Source organism: Centruroides vittatus, unplaced genomic scaffold (assembly GCF_030686945.1).
Source record: "Centruroides vittatus isolate TY-2023 unplaced genomic scaffold, ASM3068694v2 contig_1891, whole genome shotgun sequence".
In the NCBI taxonomy this organism is placed as follows: domain Eukaryota; kingdom Metazoa; phylum Arthropoda; class Arachnida; order Scorpiones; family Buthidae; genus Centruroides; species Centruroides vittatus.
The window spans coordinates 319,272-340,841 of NW_027121163.1; the positions used below are offsets into that span (position 1 = coordinate 319,272).

Consider the following 21,570-nt stretch of genomic DNA (forward strand, 5'->3'; position numbering starts at 1 on the left):
ATTTGTTCTAACTACATTTCTTTATACACAATTCGACTACAGATGAGTTATTTCATAAAGAGTATGACTAGGTTAACAGTCAGCAATATAAAATGCTACAATTTTTGAACTATCTATTACAAAATTATTAAATTACTTCTTTATGATGTTTTATTTAATATATACAGGATCTTCCGAAATGAATACTTCCATTTTAAATTACTGTAATTTTGTTAATTATTATCCGAGAAGTACGAGATGGCCATCTCCTGTCCGCATTCAAATGTCTTGTCATCTACTGCCACTAGGAAGTGCCTTAAACAAAAATGGCGACTCTGCAACAGAGAAGAGACTTTTGTGTTCTGTAGCCACGAAGTTGGAGTCACTCATTACGAAACAAGAACGTTTGGAATCACCTTGAAATTATCTGTGAATGACGATTCCAAAATGATCCAGTGTAAATGATTCTAACTTTGCGAACTACAGAACACAAAACTCCTGCAGAGTCACCAATTTTATTTACAGTGCTTCATAGAGGCTGAAAACAACAAGACGTTTGTATGCAGATGACAGACAAAACTAATAGTTTCTCTACTGACTGACGTATGTTGAATACTTTCCAGTTATAATTAACATAATTTAAAAAGCTAGGATTCTTTATGGAAGACCCTGTATATAAAATAAATTAATATACAGACATAGTATAGAATGGGATTTAGAAAACTGTAGGGAATTATATTCACTTTTATACGAGATTAAAATACTAAAAGTGTAAACATTTAAGCAGATCGTACAACTCTGAAGTAAGAAGAGTAGTGAATTGGTAACATAACTGAAGGAGTTCAAGACTTATTGGAGATTAAAATACTCAAAATCTTTTGAATACATCTTAGAAATTCTTTAAAATTTGGTGATGGGATGTTTAAATATTATCCAATAAATCTTGGACTGTTATTTTAACATCATACTATTCTTAAAAGTGCAAATTTAATTCAATACTCGGGTATCGACAATACAAGAGTACCGATTTAATATGGCACATTAAAAGTTAAAATTAAACATGTAACAGTTGCTTCGATAAGAGAAATATTAGTTAACCTATAAATTCTTAAATACGCTTTCACAGTTTGCATTTTATTTAATAAATATTTATCAAGAGAGTAGTATTTAAGTGTATGTTTATCATTCGACAAAACATTGAAGAAACTTACAGGGAGATCCGTAAATGCTATGCCAAGATTATGTCCATTTTTTGTGTAGAAACAAGTGTTATCTATTAAATTAACCCCACAGCCTATGACGTCACCCGTGGTGAACGTGGGACCGTACGGCTGGCCGGTTCCGCTGGAACAGAAACTATGTCCATCATCTCCATGATAGCCATAAGAATGTTTATCCCATCCTGTAAAATTAAAAGATATTTTTATTCTCATTACTTAAAATTACCATCAATTAATGAACAGAATTATAGCATTATGGTTACAGTCGACTGGCAGAAATAAATTTATTATAACTTACAATACTACTAAAAATGGAAAGAAATAAAATGGATTACCAGTGTAGAACACACAAATGTTTTATTAATATATAAAAATTAATAATTGCCAACAAAAATTAAACAAACACAAGTTGAAGTTTGGCAATGCAGCTGAACTTTGGTTTTGTCACAAGTATTAAAACTGGTTTTAGCCTCTGAAGTATCAAATCATCCAGATTTTGGGTACAATTATAAAAACAAACAAGTTAAATGAATTACTAACGAGTCAGTCACATAGTACAAATTCGACTCGGTGCACGCGCTTGATGTTAACGCTTCAAACAAAACTCCAATGAAATTCGCAATGGAAAGAGTTAGTTGACACAAAGAAAATAACGTCTAGTGGTATCAATGTTTCTAAATCTACTCAGCAATATAAATTGTGGATTAAAAAGCGAAATTATACAAATAACTGGCCACATTAAGCAATCTAAGGAAAATATTTTGGATAAGAATATATTAGCAACATATAGAACTTCAATTATAGAAGCGTTTACAACAAAATGGCTAACATTTTGTTGTAAACGAATCAGTCGCACTGTCTGGCAAAATAAAGAACGACGACAATGTCATTTTTATTTAACTCATTTGACTTTACAAATGTACCCTTTATTTGAAAAAACATATACAAATGTAAATGGTAGAAAAAAAATGCAAAGTTGTTAGTTTCTACTCGTTACCACAGTACAAATAGATAACGTACATATGTCGGATGAATAAAAAATATATATTTTTAAATTTCTTACGAATAAATTCTAAATAATTATATAAATATTCAAAGAAAATATGTTTCTCGAGTGATTCTTTTATCAATAATTATTAATAATGCTATTACAAAAAAATTAAGCGTTTTTTAGTGGAGTGCAAATACATAATCTAAATGACCTAGATATAGAAAATAGGCCAAAAAACAATTAAAGTCATCTAAATTTAATATATCAAATTTAAAATATGCAATGAAAACATAATTTTATATATAGAAAGACTAACATCTTTGACATTGTCCATACCGTATTTTTGCAGAATGACTGTCATGCCACTCTATCCGGGGAGAGCAGAAAATCAGATATTTCCATATGGTAAAAACCAGCATGCTGGTTTATTCATGGGGAACGTTGGCATGCCGCTTTAAGTGAGGTTATAGATTCCTCTGTAAAGGGTGCATTAAACAAAAAACGAACAAGTTACACCACGTACAAATGAATGAGTTTTTATTCTAAAACTGCAAAACTGTCAGCTTTACAACAAAAACTACAATTATATGTTTAATTTCTTCATTTTGTCTTCTTTCTAATGATGTAAAATACCCGTGGAATTCCGAAAGTGCTTTTTTAAATGTGTATTTTATTATTTGATTCGAAAATGCAAAAATAAACATTAAATTTAAGAAACTCCTTGTAAATTATCTCAGCTTACAGGATTAACATCAGCTTTGTGTGAAATTTGAGAGGAAAGTGTTATTTTTAAGGTCCAGGTAGATGGTCAGTGTAGCCCACACTGACTAACTACTACTACTTCTAATGTCAATAAGACATCGTTTATTGTCTTATAAATGAAAAAGCTCTTCCTGATTTTAAGTCAAATTACAATGTTATCATTTTATTGTACTCAGAAGAATGTTTTCTTTAACGTTAAATTAATAACTAGTTTTGTTCGACCTGATTAATTTTATATTTCAGTTTAACCAGCATGCTGGTCATTCTGCAAAAGTACTGCAAACTGTGGTTCTTCTAGACCCTTACTAAGGATCCAACATAGTTATATTACATTGATATTTGTGAAAAACTATACTTTTAGCTACCGAGAATGAAACAAATTCTCACATTTAATAATAAATCAAATTTTCCTGTAAAATATCTAAAAAAATAATGAAATACTATAACAAACTTGTATGCATTACATACAACATTGCTTACTACTGGTGTGTTGCTTGGTAAAGCCACATAAAACAGATTTGTTAAATGATAGTTTAGCAACTTCCGCTTTAAGTTAGCCACTTACGATGCTAGTACAAAGAAGCTTGAATGCACCAAAGACAAACTTCAAGATGGCTTCCACAGATGACAAAATATTTGCAAATTTTTTAAACCAAGGAATACGTACATCATCGACTACTACTGATTTTATGACTTTCGTATAATTTTGTGTCACTTCCAAGTAAACATTTCAATTTATATAAAAGAAGTACCATTTACGAACGGCAAAGCAGCAACAGTAGTGTCAGTTTTTCTCTTTAAAAGTGTAAACTACTTAAAATGACCTCCAGCAGCTTAACTAAAGTAGATTTACCAAGCAATACACACTTTATCAACACAACTACCTTTCAGTATACAGGATCTTCCAAAATGAATTCTACCATTTTAAATGACTGTAATTATTTTAATTATTATCCAAAAAGTATGCTTTGTACACTAGTTGAAAGAGTAACTGTCGAGTTTCGTTTCCCATCTACGTTCAAATGTCTCCGTCTACCACCTCTAGAAAGTACCATAAATAAAAAAGCAACCCCTCGACAGTTTTGCATTCCGAAGTTTGCAAATCGCAACGCGAGTAACGTGTAGGAGCGATAACATTGTAACTGCCGATTACATATACACCGTAGCAAGCACAAGAGGAATTGGAGTATCGATCGAATGCATTCTATGTGACACGAGGCGCATGCACAGAGAAAGGAGCAAATGTGAAACTTGGATGGTTTTCCAATGTTTTAATGCACGTTACAAAATTCTCAGATAATAATTAACTTAATTACAATAATTTAAAATGGTAGCATTCTTTTTGGAGGATCCTGCATATTGAAAACATTTTTATTTAAATTATTGATAAAATTAATGAAGTGATAAAGTATAATCTATTACAAATTTAGTATTGGTGATAATATAGCGAGGGATTACTGAATTTGCAAATACTGTAATGCCTTGATAATTTGGACTACTATTTTGCATCGTGTAATTTTTTAATTCTAATCTGGGCTTTAACTACAGTAGAGCGTCGATTATCCGAAAGAGGTCAAACAAAACGTCGGTTAACCGAAAGCGCTCTAGTCGGACTGTGTCGTGCCGAATCGAACGTTTTTGATACTAGATTAACTTCTAAAGTATAATTTTCTTTTTCCTTTTATATTTTTCAATATATTTATTTTGTTTGTACAAAATAAAGAAATAATTTTTAACGATACGATGGCCACGATTATTATTATAAAAATTTTCATTAGGTTTAATATCGATGAAAATTCAATGCGAAGTGATACGCAATGGAGAAAAATTTCAACATGGGATATACTAATATACTATATTAATAATGTATTTTTTCGTACATAATCGGTTATCCGAACAACCCCAGTCCCCAATTGATTTGGATAACCGACGCTCTACCGTATTATTAACTTACTCTTAGACATGTGCAACAATAAATGGCCAAGGTATAGTAAGAGGAAAAATCGGAACAAAAATTCGATGAGTGCTGAATTTTTATGTTGAAGAAACACAAAGATATCAGCAAAAAAGTTATAATTGTGTGGTGTCATTTGTTATAAAATGTTATTAAAATATAACTTTTATATTATTGTTATAAAAAGGTAATAGGCTTATATTTGAGGGCATAGATGAGTTTTTAAAAGACTCTAAATGCCAATAATGAGTAAAATTTTCATTAAATCCAACTACCTTCAAGATATACACGACTCCCCACTATCTCCCGTTCCCTAGACCGATGGCATTTGAACATTTTAACAGTATGGCCCCAAGGTAATTTTCCGCGACCCCGTTTGGGGATGCGGAAAATTACCTTGGGGCGACCCCGTTTGGGGACGCGACCCACAGATTGAATAGCACTGCCCTAGACCTTTAACCACCAAAATTTAATAGCATCATTGACCCTTACATACAAGCTACCGTGCCAAATATCATTTCTTAAACTTTGCCACATCCTGAGATATTGAACAAAACAAACAGAACCTTTTCTCCCTTTTTACTTTCTTGGGGTTCAGGGGATCTCAAAATATGCAGATTTACAAAAAGTGCAAAAGGTAAAAATTGACATGATTACAATACTTTCCTACATTATATACGTAACAGCCAGGAAGGTAAACTTGGCTTCCTTTTAAAGCCCAAATTAGTAAACGTGGGAAATAACAAGATCAATGCTGCTATTACTTTTGCATTGTAAAAGCTTAAATGAACAAATATGGTGGTTTTGATAAAGCACGCAATAAGATTTGACTTTATTTAAAGTATATTTTTCAGGTCTTACAATACACATTTAATAAAAACCTTGCTAATTCGGAGTAAGTCTCCCCAATTAGTCCAAGTTAACAAGGCTCTACTATATTTGATTACAATGTTAAAATATTATGCAAAATATTATCATATTCATTTGCATAATATGATTTAAATAATTGAGTAATAAGAATTTATAAATTATTTAAATAACTAATTAATATGAGAGAGAACATACCGGGTAATCTATTCATGTTTACACCTTGAGCAGAAAGGCCGACACCCATGTAACTGGAAAAAATATCAAAGCTATGAGAGCCGTAACACATTCATTTATATTTAAATATAAATTACAATTTTAATGCATCCATTATCACTGCAGGCATAAAAAAAAAATTGTGATGCGCCATAACTTAAATTAACCTTTTTCTACATAAATTTAAATAGATATATTTCAAGTATTAATCTAATTTGGTTGGTTATTTCGCATTTTTAAAATATAAATGAGCATGGTGTGTTGAGAAAATTCAGATTCTTATTAATTAATTAGCTTTATGATAGCTCAATAAGATATCAAACAACATGGACTAGAAGTAGGCAGCTTAACTGCCTACTTCTAGTGTTAAATTTAATAATTCCTGGCCAATCTTTTCTCTGTGAATATTCTAAATTAAATTTATTTATTTTCAGTTATTAAATTTAACGCAAGATGGCTGTTAAGATCTCTACTCCTATTCACCTATATCTAATCTAAATTTCCGGTATCTTATTAATTAATTAGATATATGGTAACCCAATAAGATTCCATCTGTATCATGTAATTAGTAAAGTTTATCAGGTTTGGTTTTGTATGTAATTTAATTACCATAATTCTTTGTAAATTATCTACAGGATATCTATGTTTAAAAATCAATTTGAAGGCAGACATAATTTATCTGTCAATTTTAAATTGCAATTATAAACTCTTCAAACAGCTTTTCCTTTGTCTAAAGTTATCAAAAGTACATTTTAAAAAGTTAAAAAAACCTGTGTGGCCACAGACATTACTCTGCAGTCATGATTTCTCTGGAAAGTACAAAGACATATATTTATATACCCTTTAGTTCTCTCTAGTTTTCTGTACATAAATCCATGTTTTATTTGATATTATTAGATACTCCTACTTAGACATTTGTCTTGAAAGCTGACAAAATCTCCAGTAATTTTCACTTCCTTATCACTTCCTACATAATTACTCTCAGAGAACTACTTAGAAGCCAATTGACAATTTTAGTATGTGTTAATTATACAGGGTGTAACAGGAAAGACAATCACAACTTTAATGGGTGATAGAACGTGGCAAATGGAAGCCAAGTGGTTTGCCGCAAGAGGGCACTTTGCCGGCGAGAAGGGTCGCATTTCACGCATAGTCGTTCGGAAGTTGCGCGGCCGCAGACACGCGACAGTATTCGAGTGCTAAGGAGGAGGATATGCATTTCACATACGAAACTGCAAACGGTAATGCCGTCAAAGCTTAACGACTTTTATCGAATGTGAAGGACCCAAACTTTGGCCTCGTACATTACCCGTACCTTCCTTCCTCTGGGACATCTGAAAAGTCTCATTTACGAGACACCAATCTCCCAAAGACCTCGTTGCCAGAATTAGGGCTGCTACTGCAGAAATGTGTGACGTGTGAAGTATCTTCCAAAGTGTAGCCAGTCATTCTGTTGCCATTGTGATGTATGTATTGCATTCATTTGAACAATTCTTGTAAATATGAAACATTATTTCTGGTAAATATCCACGATTACGACTTTGTTTTTCACGTTCTTCATAATTACTGTGTTTCTACGTTCACATTTTACATTCCACCATGTATTGTTTTATGACAACTGTTACTTTTGCCATGTCTGTCAGCCTTTAAAGTTGCGACCATCTTTCCTGTTAGCTCTTATTCGCTGTATATAGAGTGTAAGTAATCAACTGTCATTAATTTATTAGAGACTTAGAGTCCGTGCAACCTTCTCAATAAAATCAACAACAATGATGTAAACAGAAATTTGGCAAAAAGCAGTTATTGTGCAAGTGGCGAATATCAAATGCATGAAGTCACCTTTAAGTAGTTTCTCTCACCAACACCAACTAATTTAATCATAATTTGATTTGTGCAATACAAATTTGCACATTAATTCACAAATACTAACGGGTTCTCTATTTTACATTTACAGAAAGAATCTGTTCGTGAGTATTCATCAGTAATTTGTGAGGATGTTATTATTTAAGAGGAACTACAACAAAATTTGATTATGACTGACATGCTTCATTAATATACTTTTTTTTTGCAGAAAATTATGTGGACATTATGTAATTTGGATGTCATGAAGATACCATATTATACACACATCATACAGTAGTTGTATGGAATACTGTAGTGTACCTGTATTGAATAAATAACCAAAATAATTAATGCCTTATGTGTTGCATTAAAATATTTATGTAATTTTTTCTTGGATGTCATAACTTTTTTCTTTGTTATACTGTATGTTATTTACAGCAGAGCTAACAAACTGAATTTCGGAGTAACAAATCAAAAACTAAGGATTTTTTTGTACCACTCGATAGAAGTTTTAAATCAGATTCAGTAATAAAAACATTGATATTCTGTAAGAATCGAAATACAGCAGTGACTAAACTTTTACATATGAAGAGCAAAAACTTGCAATTATGCAATTCGGACCGGCTCCCCGATTAGGATCAGATAAGAATTTGATCGAGTGTCATCAGCACTTAGCGTCATCAACAAACCTGTGGTAAATTTTGGGTATTTGAAATAAATTTTCAAAAAAACGCTATCAATTCATGGATGATACTGTAAATTTTCAATGAATTTTATGGAGTATTTATAGACTTGTGGATTCGTTCATGGGAATCACAGAACATATAAATACATATTCATCTATTTTACATAATAGCAAGGTTGAGGCCGAAGTTTTAAATGCGAAAATGTGTACGTCGGACGTTCGGTGCCGCTTTCCCGTAAGCCTAAAAGTTTGACAACGGTGTTTGGAAAGTCGGTGGAATCGTGCTCGACATTCCAAACGCCATTGTCAAACTTCTAGGCTTACGGGAAAACGGTGCCAAATGTCCGACGTACACGTTTTTGCATTTAAAACTTTGGCCTCAACCTCACTAGTAGATGAAGCAAGCTACATTTAACAAACATCTAAATAAATACACACTGTGTAAGACTAATTCACTGCAAAGATCAAAATCTACAGTATTTTGAATCTGAAGATACCTGAAAACTTTAAATTTAAGGACCAGGCAATGCTAATTATGCAGTAAAATATACACCTATAAGCAATTGAAATTTCTCAATAAAGTTACAATATTGGATAATGCAATATTATAACTTTATGGGTCTGTGTACCTATATGCAAACGGATGGTACTGGAATTGGTGTTATATGATGCATAATTTTATTTTTAACCTGCACACTAATTTATTTTGACAGTAGTCTGTATTGTTATCAAAAACTTTTCTTTTTTACACATCAAAATAAGCATCTGTTGTAAAGCATAGAATTATAGTCCTTTGGGAGTAAGCAAAAAAACTATTTGCCTTTGTGCTTACTCCCAAAGAAAGAGCATGCCAATGATGACTATTGAATTACAAAAACAAAAAATACTGTGTCCAACTTTTAACTCCAGTGCAAATTATATAGAATGTTCAACAGTCTTTTATTTCATACAAAATAAAAGACGTACGTAATGATGATAATTAAAATTATTTACATACAGTAAACCCCCTATACACGGTAGTTATGTTCTGTGTTATACGAATCCGTGTTGTACGAGTCACTTAAATACATGAGCCAATCACGGCCCGGCACGTGTGCAGTTTAGGAGCTACGGCTATTTGAAAGGTTTTCTTCCATAAAATTAATCGATTCTAGACTAATTTGACTCGAACATTTCCAAATCACGTATAATTTTTCGGAAATAATCCATATAAACTATGCTATAAACAAAAAATTGTGGGATTACTTACCGAATGTGCACCATTCGGCGACGCCGTTGCTTAAGCTTGTTCTCGTCGCAGAGCGACTCGTCAAACGGCAGACGCGTGTTTCCCGATCGGCGAATTTTTCGCAAAAAAATAACTTTGGAGACATCGTTAATAAAAATATAATTTTTATGGCCGTCGAATAATAATTGTTTTTTAGTAGGTCCGGTGCTCGTTTAAACTCGACGGTTTGTACAATATCTGCTATTGGTCCAGATTCGACCGATCCTGTTGCAACACGAGTCGGCGATGACGTCTTACCGTATTATACGAGTCTCTTTTAGCGTGTTATACGAATATGATCACAAAGTTATACATTTCGCCGTGTTATAGGGGGTCTACTGTATTTAAAATATGAATTAAATTTAATTCATAAACAAATTTTTAAAAAACGTAAGTAATTATAACTTGACTATTCTAAAATTTTGTGGATGATAACGTATCAATTAAGTAGATGGCATTAATAAGTAAAATCCAAAGTATAAGCTGTAGGAATCACAACAAATAATAAAAAAAATGCCTCAAATTCTTCAAAACATCTTTTGGAATACACCGAGACCCACACTGACTGATTTTAATATGGATGCAGGATTAAATATAAAAGGATGTCTAATATCCCAAGAAAAAGAATCTTTTTTGACACAGAAAACTGACTTTCACACCCTACAATTCCTTCTTGATAAAGTATTTTACAAGGATTCTACAGGATTTGTTTTTTACCTAAATACAAAATATAAACAAGTAAATCATCACTAAAATGATGATGAAATACTCAAAATATTACCTGAAAATTATGAATAAAAGAAATCATTAACATAGAGTTGAAGGGACTTAAAAATTGGCACTTTGTATTAACAAGATTTGCATTAAGCAAACTTTATAAAAAAGAAATCGACTGTCATGCCGTCAAATGGCAAGAGCCAAAATTTGGATGTGTTTAAAAATGAATTAAAAAAACAAACTCTTTGATAGATTAATTAATAAAATAAACGATATGTTGTCTTTGTCAACTCTTTCTACTTTTAAAAGTATACACTTACGCTATTTTTCATCTAAACTACCTTTCTAGAGTCCAAATTAAAAACTTTATGCAAATATGCAGAAACTTATCGCGTTTAAATGGAATTTTGATGGCAGTTAGAAAAACACAAGGTAATTTTCGTCGAAAATAAATTGAGAAAACGATTTATCGTGACTCGGATGATTCTCCTTTCACTATTCTAATCTATTCCTATTTAGAGGGTGTCCAAAAAGTTACAGTGTAGTAAAAAAAGTTTTAATAAATGCAAATTTTTACACACAATATTGCAGTTTCTCCCAGGAACGTTCCCTGGAGATCCCAAAATCCGGAGGAGTGAGGTCCGACGACCTAACAGACCAGACTCCGTGGGAGATTATATGATTGGCAAATAAGTCTTTCAAAAAAAATTGGTCCGAAAACAGGAACGTCTGCGAGCGGGCAGTAATGTCATCTACCTCAAAGTGAAAACGAAAAAACGTGCAACTTACCAATTTTGTACGCAATGCCGCACACATTAATTTACCGTTCGTTATAAATTTTCCACTACACAGTAACTTTAAGGATAGAAACTGGCAATATTTAAATTGTAAATGATTTTTAACATAGAACTATGCAGAGTGTCAAGCCTCAGACACTTCAAATTTCAAAATTTTAACTTGTAAAACGAAGTGACATATCACAACTCCTCCGTATTATTTCTGTAATTATTTATTAATTTCTAATAAAATTGCAGTACATTTATAGTAAAAGTCACATCTATGTTAATCGGTAATAACTAGGCCAAAGAATATAAATGTTCTGTTTGGCCTAATTAAGGCCATTTACATGCTTTGGCCTAGTTATAACTGACTAATAGTAAACTGAGTAATGTAAATTGACATATTTTTGATACTGTGGTTTTGTTACAGGCTTCGAAATAACTATTTTGGCCTAGTTGACTGTTATCTACACAAGTACATGCATCCATTTATACAGACAATACATAATTAAGTATACTATTGTATAGTTATATTAATCATTATCTAGTCCAAACTCAGATTTGATTTAAAATATTAAGGCTGATGGCTTGAATTCAGAGAAAACGTTTATTAATTAAAACATAGGATTTACCCACTTTATGTAGTGTCTATTCTGTGTAGTGTCCGGTCCACTCGCAATTTTACATGACAATGTTGCATGCCGTAATTACATTGGACTGATATAGAATGATTTTCTGCTAAATTTTACTGTAAGCCAAAAATCTGTCTGACAAGGAAATAGAAGAGGTTTTTGGGTATGAAAACATAACCCGAATAAAGCAGAAAGTTATGATTCCACTTGTAGACAGATAGGTAAAATGGCCTCCAGTATAACGGTCGTCATAAAGCAAACAGGTCATAAACAAACTATTCTAAGAAGAATTTTGAATCTTTTCAGAGAAATGAAAGTCTTGTGATAAGGAGAAGTACAGAAAAAAATCATTTTTTCTTTTAAATTCACCAGAGGTAGAAGCAAATACTTTTAAGTTACAAGAACTTATAACAATTCGACAAGTTTCCACGAATAGAATTCTTGAGAACAGGCAACGAACGTATGTATGGAAACAATAAGAATAATGCAACACGGTGCAGCCAATTTGCTCTGTACAGATAGTTAGTATTTGAAAGTTGATTAACAATGCGATAATTACAGAGATCAAAGTAAACGGTTAAATAGAGTATTAAAATTCCTCAAAAAGGCAAATCACAATAATTTGGTCTCCGTATTACTGTAATGCAATTAGAATTTTTGATGGAGCAGAGGCACTAGTTCTTGGTACTCGAATTATCTTGTTCATTGTCGTGTGAACTGTTCGACCAATTAGTTAGGGATTGAAAATATCTCAATTTTTGCCAAACTTCTGTTCATTTGGCCAATCAACTTTTCACAGATAATTGGTTGAGAAATTTTGAATGCTGTGTTCTAACTCTGTATCATGTAGTACAAAGCAAACAACACTGCTTTGATTTTTATTCGTTTTTTATGTTCGTACGACAGAGTGAACCTATCTTATTAGTAAAAAATAAATCAAATATTTACGTATTAGATTTACCATTAAGGATTAACAATTCTTGATATATCTTATACTGTAAATGACAGGTTAGTTCAAGTCTTAGATTATTGCTGCCAGTAAAGTATAAAATATACAATGATATATTTATTATTATTTTCTTATTACTAGTACATAGAAAGTAACTCGTTATAAACGACACCGGTTGCCATTTCAAGCCTAATTTGTTTAGAAAATCAGACTATCATAAATAAATATTTAAATGCAGTGTCCAAAAAGTCTCTCGCACCATCCAGGATGCCTACAATGTTGACAGTGGAGAAAAGAATAGCCATTTTTTTTTTCACAGAAACTATGGTTTCTGGCAACATGTCTTGATATATTACAACAGTTTCTCAAGATACAGCTCAGACAATGACATTTTTGTACTGTTGTGTTTCAACTGGATGGGGCACTTCCTCATTTAACAACCCATGTTAGAGACTATCTGGAAGGAGGATTGACAGGGAATCAAAGACTACGGGCAGCAAGAGCACCCAATTTGATCGCCTTAGATTTCATTGCTTGGGGTTCATCAAATCCAAACTTTATCAAATAAAAGTTAACGATCTTCAAGACCTTAAACATTGCAACCGAACAGCAGTCGACAACATTGCGGCAGATACGTTGCAAAATGTTTTCTGAGCTACAAAAAAATGTTGGGATAAGTGCTTCAAAATGCAAGGCAGTCACGTTGAATTGCACCGATTTACATTGTAAACATTTATTTTTGTCCGTAAAAACATACCTTTGTAACAACAATTTCTTTTTTTACACTGAAATTAATGGAAAATTTATGGCCACCCCGATAATAACGAACATCAAATGAGAACACGAAAAGGAAATAATAACCACTCTCAAACAGCGAGAGCAAAGAAAATATGCAGTTTAAATAGTAGCCACGGTTATTATTCGAGTAAAAGCAGTAATCTAAAAAAAAATGAATTGAGAAAATCTAGTTTAGAAAAAGATAAGATCCTACGAAGTATCTCTGAAAATTTTAGAAAGAAATTATATAAATGTAAGTGTTTCAATGTTGCGCAATATTAACTTCTTTAAGACGCCAACCAATGCCAAATTATCGGGCTAGAAACGACTATATTATTAATATTGCTATAGCAGTTTCTAACCCAATAATTCGGCATTGGTTGGCGTCTTACTTTATGTACAACGGGTTAGTTGTTGTTTATTTATATTAACTTCTTTTCCTTTAAATTTAAAAAAATCTATAATATTAAAATGGGCTGGTTCGTAAGATATTAAAGTCGTTACAGTTTAATTATGCAAATAAAGCTCTCAGAACGGTAAACTGAGAAATGTATAAGTTAATCTCATGGTTTAGGATTATATTTTCAACATAAAAATCAACCTTCAAACAAACATACACTAAGCTTGACATGAAATGTGTGTAGTATATAATATTTTTATTGGTCAGTCATTGGTGATTGACATGCTTAAAACTCGTGTACACACTATAATTTATAGTAATTGCTGAATAATTTCAAAATTTAGAGTTAAAATTTATGCACTTACCCATCTCTTCCTTTGCTAACAATCTTCACTTCAAAATAATAAAGGCCACAAGCTGCTGGTATAGGATAAGTAGCTCTTACACTTGCTGCATCTTTATGATTTTTTCCAATACCTACAATTACAGTAAAAATAAAACCTCGGTTATCTCGGTTTCTATTTATTTATAAAGAAAATAATACTTCGACGAAAGAACTAGCATAGAATACTGTATAACATTAACGACATTAAGTAAATTGTACAACGACATTTGAAACTATCTTTAAATATAGATGTTCCAATATAATCGATCCTATCGTGATTTTTACTTTCGTAATCGAAGAGATGTCCGTAATGCCGCTTCTTACTAGAAAATCAAGAGAAAAACTCAAATAACTCTTCTGATTATAAAAATAAATCTATAGAATTGATTGTAAAATGGAAGTAGACTTCCCTCGATCGGAAAAGATGAATTCTTCGCACAAACGTTGCCCGATGCCAAAGTATCTCGACACAAAGAATGTAAGAAACATTCTCAGAAAACACAGATTGGTGGAGTGAGGAAAACTGAAAATAAGAAAGAACGGAAGAGGCGGGAGAAAAAGAGAGCTGTGTCGAGAAGGAAAGGAAGAGGTGAAACGAGGGGTTGGAATACGTCAAAAAGAAAACTAGTAGTGGTAATCTAAGTTATAGAAGAGAACTTTGTAATAAGAAAGTTCAACTGCATATTTGTAATGCATACATAAAACAAATATACGGATTTTCGCTTGGCGTAAGGCAGGGGTCGCCAAACTTTTTTTATCGTCGACCCCCTACAACTTTTCAAAACCTCACATCGACCCCCACCAAAGCAATAGAGTTACAAATAATAATAAAAAAGCTCTTACAATTTTAATACATTTCTTTTAATTTTACATTTTTTACATTTATTGTATATATGTTAATAATTTTTGTAACTGACAATCAACAAGACAGATAAGCTTGATGATCCTTAGCGAGATTAGCTATATTCGGTTCAAAATTTGTAAGTTTTAGTCTTTTCGTCGACCCCCCAATAATGTTATATTGACCTCTGGGAGTCGATATTGACCACTTTGGTGACCCCTGGTGTAAGATAATATAATTTAACAGATTGAACGAATCGTACAGTAAATTCCTAAGTATCGATAATAGTCTATGCTGGAACTTCACCGGTGTAAGTAGGCACCGTACACGCTTTTCCGGCAACTAAATCGATAAGCCTTCGTCAGGTTACAGAACGAAAAACTTAAATTTTATTTGAATAAAGACAATTTCTCTGTTATAAAATTATTTTATACACAGATTATGACAAAATTCTGTAATTTATGGTTTGAATTTAATAAAATGAACTATATTAAAACATTTAACAAGCTAAGAACTTTTAATAATTTACATAATTACATCAGAAATCAGCTCAATCTATCAAACTTCAGTCATTTCTAAAAATGCAGAACTGTTTGACGATTGGTAAAAGAAATAAAGACGTTAAGTTTAATCCTCAAATTTTTCTCAAGGTTTGTATATTATTCAAAATAATCTTAAATTATATACTGGTAAATCTCTTTGTATATCTAAGTATAAACAATAAATGCAGAAATCTTGAGATAAAAAATAAAAGTATATTTAATTTCTTAAATTACGTTCTCCTCGAAATAATTTCATCAAACAAATTTAAAAATAACAAATGTCTTTAATCGAAGAGAAGGGTAATTTAACTCAGGCAATTCGCCCGTCGGGCAAGGAACTGTAGATACGATCGTTGCCGAGTAACGATAATTTTTTCTTTTATCCCGTAATTACAATACACGATACGATGAATTTAAAATTAAGTCCTTGAAGTAGGATAATAACTCCATAGGGGTAATTACTAATGGACACGTTTCCTTCCAGGAAAGACTTTCTTAAACATTTTAACTCATTTATAACCATGAACTTCACTTCCCGTAGGATGATTTTTTATTTATTTAATTAATAAATCAGATTAAAATTGAAGATATGGATGTGCTTATTAGCTACTCTTTAAATATACTCTTTTCTAATAAATTATTGTTATTCGGAAGTCTTTCACAACTTCTTATCAAATATCGGCTGTCCATAAAATTACTATGCAGTAGAAAAGTTTAAGTAAAGTTTTACATATGATATTGCAGTTTCTCCTATGGCAAATGCCAGAAAAGTACCCCAAGAGACACCAAAATACGGGGGATTGTGGTCTGGACAGAGTGGGCCGGATTCTGTAGATTATGCAATTGGCAGAGAAGTCTGTTTTTGAAAGACTTCTCTGCCAACTGCATAATCTACAGGATCAAAACTGGAATGTCACGAACGAGCGATAATGCCGTCTATTGCAAAGTGGAAACACGGGATATATGACTTATATGCATGGTACTGCAGACGAGACCGGCTTTAATGTCTAGGATTCGTCGGTTTTTAAAACCCAGTTTTATAAATTTAAGCCAGTTTTTTGAAGAAATTTATATAATTTGATAACCGGGGTTTCCCAACTAAAACACCAGTTTTTTAGCCTAGACTTAAACACATAAAGTAATTAATTATTTGGTTAAAAACACCAACATTTTGACTCAAATCGTCTCTGACATAAAACAGGGATATTGTTAAATACTAAGTTTCATAAAACTAACTACAAAAACAAAAAAAAATCCCCCTACACCTAAAAAAAAGGTCCAATTCTCACTACAATAGGGAGAAATCTTTCAACTACGGAAAAAGATAGAAAGATTTGTACACTTAAAAGAATGCCTTAGCTTTGAATGACATCGGTACTTCTCGCATGCGGAACGAAGCAGAGTATTGTAAAATTGTAGAGCTCCTTAAAGTTTAAGGACCAATACATTTAGTAGCCGATGCCTTAGGATGACAAAGTTTACATCTTGTCGTCCTATTTATTAACAAGTGAAGGAATATTTGAATTTCTGTTATGTGAATTGAAAAATTTGAAAACTGAAATCAGTTCCAAGTTGTTACATGCTATAGAGGTACAATTTCGAGAGAGAAGACAAACGGAATTAGTAACACTTCTCCTTTATTTACAAAATCCACAGAACGTTTGGACAGTCATCTAGCGTATTTCTTCCACTAGCTGCAAAATCTGATATCATTAAGTTATCTGGACAAATATTATTGAGATTATATCCGAATTATTCTATAGATGATGACTGCAATAATGAAAAAGTGGCAAAGAAGAAAATCAAGCCATAGCTTTAAAAAATGCTATGGAAAAATCAATACATAAATATCTCCAAGAACCTGAAGCGACTTTGTCCAGCCTAAAGAAGTAGTTTTTAGTATTAGAGGGTACAAACAGAAGAATGAAAAACTTACATTTAATGCTTTAAAGACGACTAAACCTGGCTCAGTAGCAAGTGAGAGTGTTTTTTCTATTTCTGGCAATTTTGTGTGCAGAATAAGGACACGGTTGAGCAATAGATCTAGAAACATTCTTTGATTTCTAAAATCATATTTTTCCTAAGAAAATATGATTTTAGAAATATAATTTTGTTTAATTTTCCGTCGGATGAATAAATATTTTTTACAAATAAGAGACAAGTCGCTCCAAAATTTATTAGACGATCACCATTTACTCTGATATATATAAATAAACAACAACTAACCCGTAATATATAAAGACCAACAACTGCCGAATTATCGGGCTAGCAAATGGCTATAGTAATATTAATAATTTAAGTTAATTTGGTACTAGAGTTGGGCGTTAGGTGCCATCTCTTGCTAAATTTAATAATTAGAATTTTAATTAAATAATTTAAATAAATTTAGGCCTAACTGGAAGAAAAGAATCGATGTAATGACCGTCGATGATCGTACGGTAATCTTATATCAACTGGAAGGAGAGATCGGACCGAAGGTCCGGGTAGCGTAACTGGTAACGTGTCCGCACGGATAGCAGAAATTGCGGGTTCGAGTCCCGCTTCGGGCCGATTCTTTTCTTCCAGTTAGGCCTAAATTTATTTAAAATTATTTAATTAAAATTCTAATTATTAAATTTAGCAAGAGATGGCGCCTAACGCCTAACTCTAGTACCAAATTAACTTAAATTATTAATATTACTATAGCCATTTGCTAGCCCGATAATTCGGCAGTTGTTGGTCTTTATTTACTCTGATGTTCCATAACAAAATTATAGACAGCTGGACCTTCCTTTTTAGGCTACGCAACTGCCTACTCTTTAAAAAGTTCCTTTAAAAAACACAGAGAAACCAATAAAGTTAAAAAATCTTTAAAATTGGTATGGTAATCTTACGACATCATGTTTAAGTCATCAAGGAATAGAACTCGCTTTGGTTTCTTGGTTCCATTCACGGGCATTTGAAACTACCTTTGTGCTGTGCCTGATGAAGACCCCGAAGGGGTTGAAAACGTTAGCAGTTGTATATAAAAACACTGGATTGTCAAGGTTTTTCGTGTAAGAAAGAGTTTAAGTCATCCTTATCCTGTCAGGATTTCGGCTCCTTTTATCCACTGAGAATTAGCGCTGTTTAATGTAGATTACGCAGAGATATCCCTCTGGTGATGAATTTAAATTTAATTTTGTTTAATTTTGTTCTGGAACATCAGAGTAAATGGTGATCGTCTAATAAATTTTGGAGCGACTTGTCTCTTATTTGTAAAAAAAAAGAAATATAATATTTTGTAGGCATTCCTTTTTTTCTTTATGGTTTTCTATAGAGTAAAAAGTTGAGATTCAAAAAACCCTACAAAAAAACCTAATAAACCCTATTAATATCATTACAAATTTCTCAATGCACAGTAACTTTTCTGACACTCCTTACTGTAGTTTATGTTTTATAAGTTTGACTTCATTCCGTTTTTATTTTATATAACCCTTGCTTTTTATAAAACTTTCATGGAACCAGAATAACATTTATGTGACGACATAATCCATATTTTCCAAAATATAAATGCCTTAAAACTACAGCTTAAGAAAGCCACACTATTCCAAGTCTTTTATTTATTTTAAACACCAGATGGAAGTACAGCAAGAGATTTTTTGTAACTTGTGTTCAAACAAAACAGATAAACACAGCTAAGTTACAAATACTAATTGCGACAGTTGAAAGTTCGGTGACTAAAAGTTATCACTCTAAATAGTTTTTCGTGTTTAAATGTAAATTTAAAAGTTAAGAGAACTGACATTATACTGCTATAATTATTCTTGCTACACTATATAAAACCATAAACTAGGACATTGCACGACTGTCATATCACAATAGAATTCAGGCAGAGGGGGAAAGAGAGGTGTTCCCTGCAGCCTTTAAGCATACGTGAGGAAATCCTTGTATCCGACCGACGTGGACAAGCAACTTTGCACACGCCGCCACAAAAGAAACTATCCTTGTACCCGCCAACACGGAGGCGATCCAAGAACAAATCAATCGTCAGTGATTGCTTTTTCTGTTTTTCGCAACCATTTTCCATTGGGTGCGAACAAGGCTGTTATCATTTTTGACTCCTAAGCCTAAATTCCGTTAGGTGTGCTTAGTTTCATCACAGAGCATAGAAATTTCAATATACAGAGATATTAAAGTGGCAAATGAAGTAATGGACTCTTATTTTTTTACGTTTGAATGGATCCTCATTACATCTTTGGATTCCTCACTGCAACTGATGGAAAATCAAAATAGACCCATTAAATTTGAGAACAAACGCGACTTTATAGCAAAGCTTGTAGAAGGCGTGCCGGTGATTGTGGAACATCACACAATAAAGTCACGTGATTCGTGCAATATCGCTTTGCTGCACGCACTTGTGAAACAACCTTATATCTCAAAAACAAAGTCAGGGATCCCCCCTTTTTTAATTAAGTTTTTGGATTCCTCGTCACAATTAACAGAAAATAGCAAAGTTTAATCAAAATTGATCAAACAGATTTTGCGAACGAACGCAATTCTGTAAGCCACATAGAAGGCACTTCGCTAATGCTCTGCCTCAAATATACAGGGCATTGCAAGAATATTGGGCTAAATATCACAAATTTATAGAGGAAAACCCAAATAAAGACTGGGGCCATTTTGCATCTAAAGTTTAATCGGTGAGTTATTAAAGTGTCAAAGTGTAGTAATATCATTCCCATTTTTAAGTATAATGAATGCATTATGTATATTTACAATACAGTATTACAAATCCATGTAGTGTATCAGTAACTGTTTACTAAATCACAACTTTTTTTATTAAACATATTTTAATTAATCCCTATTTTTTAGATATGATAATTTTTTAAAAAGTTCATTTATTACATTTAAACTTGCGGTCAAAATGCCCCTATTACAATCCACACGTGCTTGCCAGCATCTTACCCTTATCAAAATACACTCAAATTCACAAGGCAAATGGTCTCATAGGTTTTAATTATGATTTTCAACACCCCACCGTATCGTTGTAATTTGCCACTATTTGTGCGCCAGAATATTTATCAAAACGATATTTAAAAAAACACTCGAGAACAACTCATCTTATAGCACAATATACCATACTTCGCTTTATTTTCTTAAAACTAAATTTCTCACATTTTTAGTTTATGTATGATAACTTTAATATCCAATAATTGTTTAATTATAGTTTCTTCCCTATTTCTACTCAATCCAAAGAAAGATATAAAGAAGAAAATGTAGATTGGAGATACACAGAAAATTTGGAATACTATAAAGGCTACAACATGAATATTTATTTTTACTTTATAAATGTACACAAGTAGTAACATTAAACACTGTTTTGAGATTAGTGACAGTTCTGTTTAAGAAAAATTGTATATTTTTAGTCACCATATATGCGTACTGGCAGTAAGATTTTAGAAAAAAGCACCGACTATATATACCGAGCGATCCAGAATCCTTCGACACGGCAGCCGTTTGTGGTGCCAAGAATGTAAAATTTTCTTTATTATTTTATTTTATTTTTTTGCAACAGCAAACTGGGAATTTTTCCTTTATTTTGGTACGGACTTTTTTCGTTTTTGCTTCTGTATGCATTTATTTAGAAATGGCTACTAATGGATGCTACACTGAAGGACTTCCAATCACCTAGTATAATTTTTTTCTCTAGTATTGTAAATTCATATCAATATAAAAAATAACGTAAACAAATTTAACTTCTACTTTAATAACACAAACTTGTATGTAGTTTGTGTCGCACGACT

At 32.2% G+C, this 21,570-nt stretch overlaps 1 protein-coding gene across 1 annotated transcript in view; it reads right to left on the bottom strand.

Moving 5' to 3' along the window:
* Positions 1-21,570, bottom strand: part of RanBPM (Ran-binding protein M) — an 85,164-nt gene that overhangs the window by 34,672 nt on the left and 28,922 nt on the right. The window contains exons 2-4 of the mRNA XM_067264421.1: positions 14,403-14,514; positions 5,972-6,024; positions 1,191-1,381 (exon numbers count right to left, since the gene is read on the bottom strand). Of these exons, the coding sequence (XP_067120522.1) occupies positions 1,191-1,381; positions 5,972-6,024; positions 14,403-14,514 (356 nt within the window). The remainder of the gene's footprint in view (positions 1-1,190; positions 1,382-5,971; positions 6,025-14,402; positions 14,515-21,570) is intronic.